This window comes from Medicago sativa, chromosome 3 (genome assembly GCF_051527215.1).
Source record: "Medicago sativa cultivar Bolivia chromosome 3, Bolivia_mono, whole genome shotgun sequence".
Classification (NCBI taxonomy): domain Eukaryota; kingdom Viridiplantae; phylum Streptophyta; class Magnoliopsida; order Fabales; family Fabaceae; genus Medicago; species Medicago sativa.
The window spans coordinates 46,405,376-46,417,213 of NC_140751.1; the positions used below are offsets into that span (position 1 = coordinate 46,405,376).

Consider the following 11,838-nt stretch of genomic DNA (forward strand, 5'->3'; position numbering starts at 1 on the left):
ACAGCTTTTTGGAGCCAAAATTTGAGGTTAATTTTGTCATTTTAATATTGACACCTCATTATTCTTATTATTATTTAATATATATTTAAGCAATTGAACAAACTTTTGCTAAATTTAATATTGACAACTCATTATTGTTATTATTATTTAATATATATTTAAGCAATTGAACAAACTTTTGCTAAATTTGTGCCATAAACTACTAAATATGTTTTTTTTTCTTCCATAATCTTAGTTTTTTTTTTCGTTTTTTTTTCTTTCATAATTTTATTTTGTTTTTCTTTCACATTATTATTTAATAATATATATTTAAGCAATTGAACAAACTTTTGTTAAATTTGTGCCATAAACTACTAAATACGTTTTTTTTCTTCCATAATCTTAGTTTGTTTTTTTTGTTTTTTTTCCTTTCATAATCTTATTTTGTTTTTTGTTTGATGAACATCATAGTTTGTTTTCTATTTTCTCTATTTTTTTGGTAGTGCTATTTTCTCTATTTATTTGGCAATATAAACACCGATCCCCATATGTTTTTTTTTGTTTTTGTTAACTATGTTTTTCTAAAATTTCTCATTAAATTTGTGCCACCAAAGAAAAAAAAATCCTCATCTAACGTTTGTCTTTGGTAACTAACTCTGTCTACATCTGTGCCACTTTATGCCAAAATATAAGTAACATCAAATAGGATTTATAAGTCATACTTCATCCTTCATCCTTCGATTAAATCATCTTGCTTCAAATTAATCGTACGTCATATTTTTTTGCTTTGAATCTCTTTTTTTATTTCTAACTTCTTTTTTATATCAACGATTAAAGTATCTCTCTATTAATATTTTTAACTTTGTCTACCTTTCCATGATTTATTTCTTTTCAATTCTATGTAGATTGAATAATGGCTTCTCATATTACTGATATTGATGACATTGTTGCTGGAAAAATCGATTGGAAGATACGTGTTCGTATAGTTAATCTTTGGAAAATTCCTGATTTCAACAAACCAAAAGAGGCATCCAGTATTGAATTACTATAACATGTTTGTGTTATGTGTGATGAAACAGCATGCCTCTATATACTTTTATATGGTTCTGTTATACCTATCCATTTTTGTTATTAAAGATCTTTGATTTATTCATGTATTTCACAAGTTGTATCTTCTGTTTTTCATCACAGTTAAATTAGCCTATTAAATTAAAAGAACCATATATGAACATGTTAGTAAAACAATTAGCCTATTAAATTTAAACGATCAGCCTATTAAATTTAGAGGTGGGGATTTATTTGTTTTGGTTGGTGCTGTGCAGTTTTTAGGTGCGCGGGGTTCCTGTTCCTCCACTATAATCTTCTTTGTTATTTTGAATTCACTACACTTTCTTTTTGGGTGACTCTATTAAAAAAAAATTAAACAGCCAAACTGCACAGCCGCATCTAACAGGACTGCCCAAAACACACCCGAAAAACAACCTAAACTATTATAAATTGATAATAAAAGAAGTTTTTTAATTTGATTCATGATTGTCCATACTATGGACGTGTTGATAAGATTATATCATTGTTTTTTTATGTTTCACCTTTATTTATTTTTTTGAAAGAATTTGTTTCAGTTTTATAATTCTCATTATCTTTTTATTCACATAAATTCACATAATATTTTATTTATTTCAGTTGTCAAAGATACGAGCTTCTATTAAAAGCAAGGATTTCAAACAACTTGGAGATTCTATTGAAGAGGGTGCTTCATATACTATAGAAAAGTTCTTGGTCCAATTTAATAAAGGAAAGTTTAAGCCAACTAATCACAAATACAAGCTAACTTTGATAGGAAGCACTATTATAACCAAAACATCTTATGATAAAATTCCTGCAAATTTGTTTAACTTCACAAAATTTCAGGACATTATTGGTGGTACTGATAACGATGTTTTAATGGGTTAGTACTTTATACTAAAATTACAAATTAAATATTAACTTATTTTTAGATTTTTATGATTTCTTTTTTATGATTCTGCAACCATGTTTATTTGTAGATGTCATTGGCCATATGGTTGGAACGACTGACATTAAGGATGTTCAAGTAAAAGGAAAAATGACTAAAATCTTGGACTTGACGCTTGAAGACCTTGAGTTAGTGGAGTTTTTTTTTTTTTTTATCTTTGTTTTAACTACATATATAGATGTTTTTTTAATTATTATTCTTAGTCTAATAAAAATTATTTTGTAAATTTCAGGAGCAATACAATCATTTGTACTTTATAGGGTCCTTTTGCTGAACAAATGAATAGCTATATGAGCACAAATGGAAATACTTTTCCTATTGTAGTTGTTATGCATCTATGTCGACTTAAAGTTTTTGGTGGTAATTAGATTATCTTTTTAAAGGTAATTATTTTTAATTTCTTTGTATTGTTAATGATATATATTACTTAATACCTTTTGGTGTATCGTTTTAATAGGTATGTATGAGATTGCCAATGCATTCAATGAAACCAAGTTGCTTATAAATCCCAACATTGAAGAATGTTGCACCTACAAGAAAGGGTATGCACTAACCTATCGTTATTACACATATATTATATATTGATAATTATTGAAAGTTTTTTTGTTTTTGTTAAGTATGATTTTCTTATATTTTACGATAGAATGGAAACTGGCAATGCATCTTTGACCCAAGGGGTCACCCAGATGATAGCACAATCTTCACTTTCTTTGTCTAATGATCTACTCCAAACAAAAAACATGACAATTTCAGATATTACACAAGCTAAACAGGTCTACAACTTTGTTGATTTGCTTTGACTTATACTATTATACTATGTTGTTAAATAATTCTTAATCCATATGTTTGTGTTTTAATTTTCTAATTATTATTCTTAAAATAAATTTAATAACTATGCAGGTGGGTGCATGTGTTGTCTTGGCTAAAATTATTGACATAGACACCAATAAGAAGTGGTGCTACGTTTCATGTGATAAGTGTTTCAAGAAGGTTGAACCTGTTTGTACAAAACACTTTTGTGAAAAATGTGATACATTAGTCGATGCTACAAAAAGGTAACGTTTTCGATATTAATTTTTCTTATGTTTCACTCATGTTTTTTAAGCTAAACTCAATTATTCTTTCTATTCGGTTACTTATATAATTAGCAAATCTAATTTCAATTTTTTTTTCTTTCTAATAACTTACTATGTACATGATTATATAAACGACAAGTTGCATCATCACCACTTTTATTCTTTTGGTCACTGATTTTTTTGGTTAGTGATTCCTTATAAGGTTATTGAATCTTTCATGTATATTCACTTTTCATTTTAGGTTTATGGTGCACATTCATGTTATGGATGATAGTGGGTCAACTACCTTTGTGTTGTTTGATGGAGTTATTTCACAGCACTTTGGAAAGACTGCAAAAGAACAAATGGTATTGATAATGAACTTAAGTATATTGTCTTTTGTGTTTTTTATGTTATATTATTAAAACAATAAACATTGGTTTTAATTGTTTACTAATCCCTTTCAAAAAAAATTGTTTGCTAATCCAAATCAAAAACAGGGAAAGACCACAAATGATTATCCAACCGAGTTTGACACCTTACGTGATAAGGAAATGTTTTTCAAACTGGAGATCAATCAAAAAAATGTTGAACAAAGGTTTTATACTTATGCAGTCAAAAAGATGTCCGATGACAATGAAATCATTGATGAGTTTAAGAAAAAGTATTATATTGAGTGTCATGCTGCTCCTCCGAATGGTAAGGAAGATGATGATGTTGATATCATAGGTCCTATTACTCCCCAAACTGATGATAAGATTAAGGTAGTTAAATATTCTTTATATCTACTTTAATAGTATTCATAAAACTTATTAAATTAACTATTTCTATGAATGTTTATTATTCATGTAGCTTCTTGGTGATGAAGCTAATTCTATTCCTAAAGATACTCATCTATCCAAGTCTTTGAGAAAGAGAAACGCCGACTCAGATGCAACATATATTGACGTTGATTGTCAAACTCGGTCGTCCACCACTAAATTGCAGAAAGTTGTCAAAATTAAGCAAGAACCTCAAGATTGTTTGACACCTTATTTTTATTTGTCTATTCGATGTGATAACGAGAATTCTAAATTACTTCAAGTTTTTATTGGTTTTATTTTGGATACGTTAATTCATGCTCACTTACAACTATTATTGTTTCATTTACGATTACTTTATTTATTAATCAATGTCATATCTAACTTCCCGTGCATCGCACGGGTCTAAATACTAGTGTTGTTTTTTTATGGGGTAATAGTCACTTTGGTCCCTGAATGTGTACCAAGTAGTCATAATAGTCCTTTAATGTATCAAAATTATAAAATAGTCCTTGATTGTCCACTTTGTTAGTCAAAATAGTCCATAACGCTTAAATAATCCCTTAATACTCAAAATAACTCTTTTTATATAGGGACTAAAATGACAATAAATAAGTACGTATAAGGACTAATATGATAATAAGTAAGTCTATTGAAGGACTAATATGACAATATTAACGAAATATTTTAATATCAAGGACTATTTTGACTAAAAAAATACACAATCAAGGACTATTTTGAAATTTCGATACATTGAGTGACTATTCGATCCTCATTCAAGGACTAAAATGACTATTTCCCCTTTTTTTATTGCGTTAAGATTTGAAAATTATGAACTGTGTTTTTTTTATGAAATTTTGATTTTTTTAAAACTTAAAATATAAATGTTTGTTGTTTTCAAGTTATAACAAACCAAATATATTAGGGTCTTGCTAACAAGTACCCTAAGGGCATTGTTTAAGGAATCCAAAAAAAGAAACAATGTCTTGAAAATACAAGTCAAACACTTTTTAAAGTCATAATCATACGATTTCCAATGCAAAAATTGCTACTTTTAGATGTTTAAACAATGCCCTTAGGGCATTTGTTAGCATTTTCCAATATATTATGATTAAAACTAAAAATACAAATGTTTGTTGCTTTCGAGTTATAACAAACCAAATATACTCATTCAAGGACTAAAGTGACTATTTTCACTTTTTTTATTGCGTTAAGATTTGAAAATTATGAACTGCGTTTTTTTTATGAAATTTTGATTTTTTTTAAAACTTAAAATATAAATGTTTGTTGTTTTCGAGTTATAACAAACCAAATATATTATGATTAACACTAAAAATACAAATGTTTGTTGCTTTCGAGTTATAACAAACCAAATATATCATGATTATCTATTTCAATGACATCAACAATATAAAAAAAATATAATCTAAATTTTTTTAATTACACCAACAACAATATTTATTATAAAAAAAATTAATTAAGGGTATAATTAGGATAAAGGAAAAAAACATATATTCATATCGTGTTTGTTACTTTTATTTTAATATTTAAATTTATTCTTATCTATTTGTTACATGTGATATTTGTATTGAAAAATGATGGTATTTTTGGAAAGAAAATTCAATCCAAAAGTGTTGAAAGAAGTAGTTTTCTTTATATATAATATAGATATAGATTAGAATAAGTGACATGAATCCCTAAAAAAAATGAATAAGTGATATGAACTAAACTATTTTTTTAAAAAAAGAAATATGTTTATAGCATTTCATTTAAAATAAATTGTTTAATATAAGTTTGACCCAAAAAAATAAAAAAAAATACAACGAGTTACAATAGAATAAATGATGAGATTTTGTATATATGACTGACTGATTGTTTTTTGGAGTGATCTTTTCAGTACACCTTATGCTAAAGAGGTTCCACTATCGTTGGTAATATATTCCATTTTTTATTCTTCAAAAAAATATGATGAGACTAGTTTTTTCAAAAAAAATGATGAGACTAACTGATAATTGGGTAGAGCCTTAAGATTGTGAGCTACCGAATTTGTTTGTCTTCGATTGAACTCGACCTTAGAATCGTTGAAGTGAGAAGTAAGGAGTCGTCTGTAACAGCCCGATTTTTCGATAGATTTATTTTATTATTTAATTATGTGTGTTATATGTGCTCTTATGTGATTATTTGCCTCTGTGTGTATTTTTGGTCGGAAATTGTAGAATTCGGTGTTAGAAGGGTATTTTAGTCATTTTAGATTCAGGGGTATTTTGGTCATTTTATGAGTAGGGGTAATTTATTAATTTTGGTGGGAATTATTTTTAGTGTTTAGTGAGAGTTGTTATTTTACTAAGTTACTAGAGAGTGTGGTAATTTATTTAGTTACTGGTAAGTGTCCGTTATCATTACATTTTATCGTTAAGTGAGTAGTAACATTTTGGGTTAGAATAGAAATGGGTTAGGTCCATTAAGACATTGTGAGCTGAGCCCAATTATGTAGAACCTATATAAACTCTAGTTTGTAGAGAAAATATGGTTTACCATCATTTTTCATTTCAAGAGAAGAGGTAGAGAGAGAAAGAGTAAGAGAAGAAAAGGGTTTGAAGAAGGAAAGCTAGAGAGAGCTAGAGGAGGATAGAGATTCAAGTCTTTGGAGCTAAAGTGAGGCCTAGGCTTGATTTGGTGAAGAATTAAGGTAAGGGGGTTAGACTTTAATCATAATCCTTTAGTTTAATTTCTACCCTAATTCTTTGCATAATTGCTTATTTGGGTTAAGTGATTAATTTGATTTTAGTTGTAGAAATCCGTGCTTAATTTTGATGATAAGATTATATGCATGAATTGAATGATAATTTTGTTGTTGTTGTTGAATTTGTATGTCAAAATGGGTATATATGAACATGATGTGTTTTTGTGTGAAATTGATGATAAATGAAGTTGTGGTTGTGAAATTGCGAATGAATTCATGTTCAAATGTTGTTGTTGTTATCTTGACATATGTTGTTGTTGAATTGATGCAATGGGTACCATTGAAATGATGAATTATTGATGGATTTGTTGTTGTTGTCGAAAGTTGTGGAAGTTTTGGGGAAATGGTGAATTAAGTTTAATTGTGGTGTCGATGATTTTTAATGAATGAAACAAGTTGATTATGATGAGTTATGGTAAAATGATTTTCTGTTCTTGGTTGTTGTTTGGTAATGAGGAATGGTTTTGGAGAAAATTGGGATTTTGAGTAAAAGTGATTTTAAGTGTTTTTGGAAAATAAGTGATTCTGGGATAAGCTGTTTTTGAGATTTGAAAATATGATTTTTCAGTAAAATATGATAGGATTTATTGAATAGAAAACGTAGGCGAAAAAGGAATTGGAATCGGGTTAACGGTTGGGTTTATAAGGACGAAACGGTAAAACCGGGAAAAATCGGGACTGCACAGAGCTGCAGCGCAAGTCACTGGCTACTGCCTGCCCACGCCTGGGCGCAGATTGCCAGCGCCTGGGCACAGCAAGACAGCCCATCATGGGTGACTGTTTTGTTGTGCCTTCGTCTGAGTGCTGTCAGGACTTCGGTTTTTGCTGCATTCTTGTGTTTTTCACCCCTTTTCTGATTTGAGTTGGCCTTTTGTGTAAACATGAAAGTTTTAGCTAATTTTGTTAGCTTTCCAATGGTTTTGGTTTGACTTGAAATTGTTTTGTGGATTTTGAGTTATGATGAAAACACTTCAAGTATGTCTTGGAGAAATTTTAAAGATCACTTAGCATAACTATTTCCAAGTCATCCCAAAACTTATGGTTTGGTTTCTAAACTTCAAAACTTATGTATTATGAGTTCAATTAAGGGGTTTGAGAGTATTTAATCTATGATGTGGTGAGTCTAACTTGGTTTTGTTTTGTAAAAGAATTGGTTTTGCAAAATGATACCAAGAGACGAACTTGGTGATTTTCATGATTTCGTCGTGTTTAGTGGGTGAAACGTAATTGTATGCTCTACTGCACTTGTATGTAGCCTAGAGGTATACTTAGTTGAGGCATTGAATCTTGTTTACTTGATTTTAATTCAAAAGCTTCAAATTTTTTTAAATGGTGAAATTAGAGACGAACTTTGATGAAAATGGTTTTATGAGCCGGATGATTTATGAATCCTATATGGATAGTTTGATCTGATTGTAAGAAGATGTTTGAATGACTGCTAAGTGATGAATATGATGTTTGTTATCATATGTTGTATAGAATGAAGTTGTTGAACTTTATGATAAATATAAATGTTGATATTGCCGTTGATTATTTCCATTGATTATTTCCGTTGATTATTGCTGTTGTTTATAGCAGTTGGTTATAGCCGTTGAATTGTTATAAACATATGCATGGTGGATTGTGTAACACCCCGTTTTCCCAATTTAAGTAAATACAAAGAATATCAGAGTTTCTCATCAGAAACGGAGTATCACATTCATCTTTAATACATTTTCCACTCATTAATAGAACAAAATATTATTTATTCAAAATAACCAGCCTTTATAAAAATCCAATAATCATATGCAGCGGAAATAGTTTTACATCATCTTATAAAATCCTTGGCGTTAAAAGGCCACAACTTAACATCATAAAATAGTCTCCATGAAATTAGTCCAACAATAATAAAAAGAAATACGTAACAAGGAAAACAATGCATCAAACAATCCTCATCCCCGTTACATATCAGAGCATCCTAGACGACACGACGGAGATCACTCACAACTGCACTATTCTTCGTTACCTGCAAGTTACTCATACGAAGAGCAACATTTTCAAGCAGAAGGGGTGAGATTTCACATTCATTAATAGCAAGTAACAATTCATAAAGATTAATCAACAACATATATTTAACATTAATATCATCACTTAACATCATTTAATAAGGATAAAGCAACCAACAACATCTTAAACATCAACAATATATATATTCATCATTATATAACATCAACTAATATCATCCATTAAGGTCAGAACAACAACAACATCATAAAGGGCAGCAACAACATCTTAAGCAATCATCATTTATTTCATGTTATGACGACTCTACAATGCAACAACAACTCCTCATCTTAAACAACAACACCTTAAACAACTTTAATATGCATGTGGTACCACCAGGGCATTAAGCCCCTATCTCTAAGGTCATAAATGGACCTGTCGGGCATTAAGCCCTCATCTCTAAGGTCATAAAGGACCTGTCAGACGTTAAGCCCTCATCCCTGACTATGCAACGACACAACTCTAATGCAACAACATAACTTTCGTACTACAACTTGAATGGCATAACATCATAATATTATGCATCATACAATACTCACATAATATATTCCAACATATCAACAACAATAACAACATATACATTAATCAATTACATTCATATCAAAGTCCAAAACATTCTTCAAAAGTAAATCAAGTTTGATCAATAAGACATAAGTCAAATACTCATAAAAACACCTCAACTAAATCCCTAATACTTAAGTTGAAGTTGGAAAACCAACCATAAGTTTTTGGACTAACTTGGGATTAGTTATGCTAAGTTTTCTTAAAGTTTTCTAAGGACCCGCTTGGACTATTTTCATCGTAACTCAAAATCTACAAATAATTTTCTAGTCACTCCAACTCCATTAGAAAGCTAACTCAATTATCTACAACTTTTATGTTTACACTTAAAGCAAATTCAAAACAGAAACGGGTGAAAAAGACACAAGAACGCGAAACAGGGGATGCTGTCAAATCGGAGTACGATTTGGAAAATCGGAGCACGATTTTTTGGGTCAAAATAAGCATTTTCATTTGTAAATAATCGGAGCACGATTTGACAAAATCGGAACACGATTTGGCACAGGCTGTTACGATTTTTACACTATTTTTCACCCCAAAAACCCAATTTTCAATCACCTAAACCCCAAATTTGATAGGGAACATTGCCTATGATCATTCTAAGACCTGAACATCAATTCAACACAACAATTCATGGGAAATTCATGCACTTTCAACAATTAAATTCATAATTCAAAGACTTAATTTCTCAAAAAAAACAAAGCTATGAACAACAACATAAGATTAACCCTAATCCCCAAACTCACAACCTACAACTTCTGTCAAACCCAATTTTCAGAAGAACATACTTAAGATTAGAGAATACGAATCTCACCCTTACCTTAGATTATTTTTCTGAATTTCAACGACTGCGTTCTTCGTTCTTAGGGTTCTCTCTCTGAGTTCTACTCTTTTCTCCAAAACGTACGTGTTCTGATTTTCTAACTCTTACTGACTCTTAACCTATTTTATAATTACTCTTCTCACCACAATTTACTTCCTCCCCTCTTACTTATTTATTTCTAATAATTATAATTCTCCCCCACATGCAATAATATTAACAGATAATATCAATTATTAATATATATACATTCCATCAAAATATATAAGTCACATAATATTATACTAAAATGCAATAAATCAATTAAGTAATAAATATAAAAAGTAGGCGTTACAGATTGAGTCATATGTTCATGCATCATATGTCGTGTCGGATGTTATATCCATATTGCCGTTGACCGGATACTTGTATCCATATTGCCGTTGATTATAGCCGTTGATAATGATGTTATTGTTGCATCATAAGGTGACGACCTTGGAGGAGTTTGGTACCACATGCATCTAGAAGAGTCTAGAACATTGCATGCATTTGATTAGTTGATGAGTCATTGCATATTTGAATATGTGACTTGGTGAATTATGCATTGGTGAAATTTGGAGAATGTTGTGATTATCTGGATTGGTGTATATGTGCATTAGTGGATTTTGTTGATGGTTGTGAATAAATGATCTATGCTCTAATTGCATGTCTTGCCTATTTGTGGTTATACACTTGGTGAATCAATTAAGGATAATTATTTTAGCAATAATGATGAGGTGAGATTTGTATATGCATATATGTATATGATGTGGTGATTTTCTTTAATGATGATGATTGCTTGCTTATAACTTTGAAATGATGGATTGTACTTGTTGAGTTAAGCATGCAAGATGAGTAATGAGGTGAGTGTTATTTTCATTGATTGATGTTGATAAATGACAAGCTTATGTCGATGACTTGTTTAGAGATTGAATATGTCTGTTATGCTATGATGATAATGTGATAGCTTGAGATGCAAGTAATGGGGGTAATAATCATATGATGCTAGTATTCTAGGAGGGATGTTTATGATTATGTGATATGCTTGAATCCTTGAATGCTTATGTTTTCATATGTTGATTATGATTAATGTAATGCTTACCCCCAGTGGTTTTTGCCACCTACCTATCTGTATGGATGGGTAGACGCTGTGCAGGAGTAGTTGCTTTGTGGTGAGTGTTCGATAGCGGGAGATTTCTCCGTTATAGTTTTGAGTCGTAGTTCTACGCTCTGATTAGGTCGTAAAGTCTTTTTATGCCTTGTTGGTTTTTATTTTATCTGGTTGATGTTGTCCACTTGTTGGACTTGGAGGATTTTTAGTTGAGGTTGTATTTGACCATGACATGTATATGTTGGAGTTATTTGATTTGTATCCGCTGCGACTGTTGAGATATTCTATATATATGTATGTTGAATTTGGATTTTGTGTTAGACGTAGCGTCTATTTCTTGAATATTTGTTATATTCGCGTGTTTTATCGCTTTAATAGAAATAAGGCGTTACAAGTTGGTATCAGAGCCGTGGTCAGTCTTGTTCGGACTAGTACCCGTTGAATTCCATGTTTGTACTCGAATGGTATTGAGTTACCTTCGGTACTTGTTGTGTTGTTCCGTTTTTTTAGGTGGGTTTGAGCGTAGTGGGGGAGTAGCAGGTTGTTTCAGGTTCGTTGGGTCTGGCAAGGGAAGGTATCTTTGGCTGCAAAGGCTCAGTTGTTTGTGGTTTGTGTTAAGGTTCCTGTTGATTTTGAGTTGGATCTTGTGTGTCTTCCGTTGAAGTATATGGACGTGATTTTTGGTATGGATTGG

The 11,838-nt window shown here is 30.5% G+C and overlaps 2 protein-coding genes across 2 annotated transcripts; both read left to right on the forward strand.

Annotated features, from left to right (window-relative positions):
• The first annotated feature begins 892 nt into the window (after window positions 1-892).
• LOC146937755 (uncharacterized) lies at window positions 893-1,932 on the forward strand. Its single transcript, XM_085749512.1, has 2 exons — window positions 893-1,006; window positions 1,663-1,932. The coding sequence occupies exons 1-2, from the start codon at window positions 893-895 to the stop codon at window positions 1,930-1,932; spliced, it is 384 nt and encodes a 127-aa protein (XP_085605638.1).
• Window positions 1,933-2,225: 293 nt separating this feature from the next.
• On the forward strand, window positions 2,226-4,257 carry LOC146937756 (uncharacterized). Its single transcript, XM_085749513.1, has 7 exons — window positions 2,226-2,353; window positions 2,451-2,535; window positions 2,637-2,766; window positions 2,894-3,048; window positions 3,311-3,416; window positions 3,549-3,812; window positions 3,901-4,257. Exons 1-7 carry the CDS (start codon window positions 2,272-2,274, stop codon window positions 4,255-4,257), a joined length of 1,179 nt encoding a protein of 392 aa, XP_085605639.1. The 5' UTR covers window positions 2,226-2,271.
• The last annotated feature ends 7,581 nt before the right edge of the window (window positions 4,258-11,838 follow it).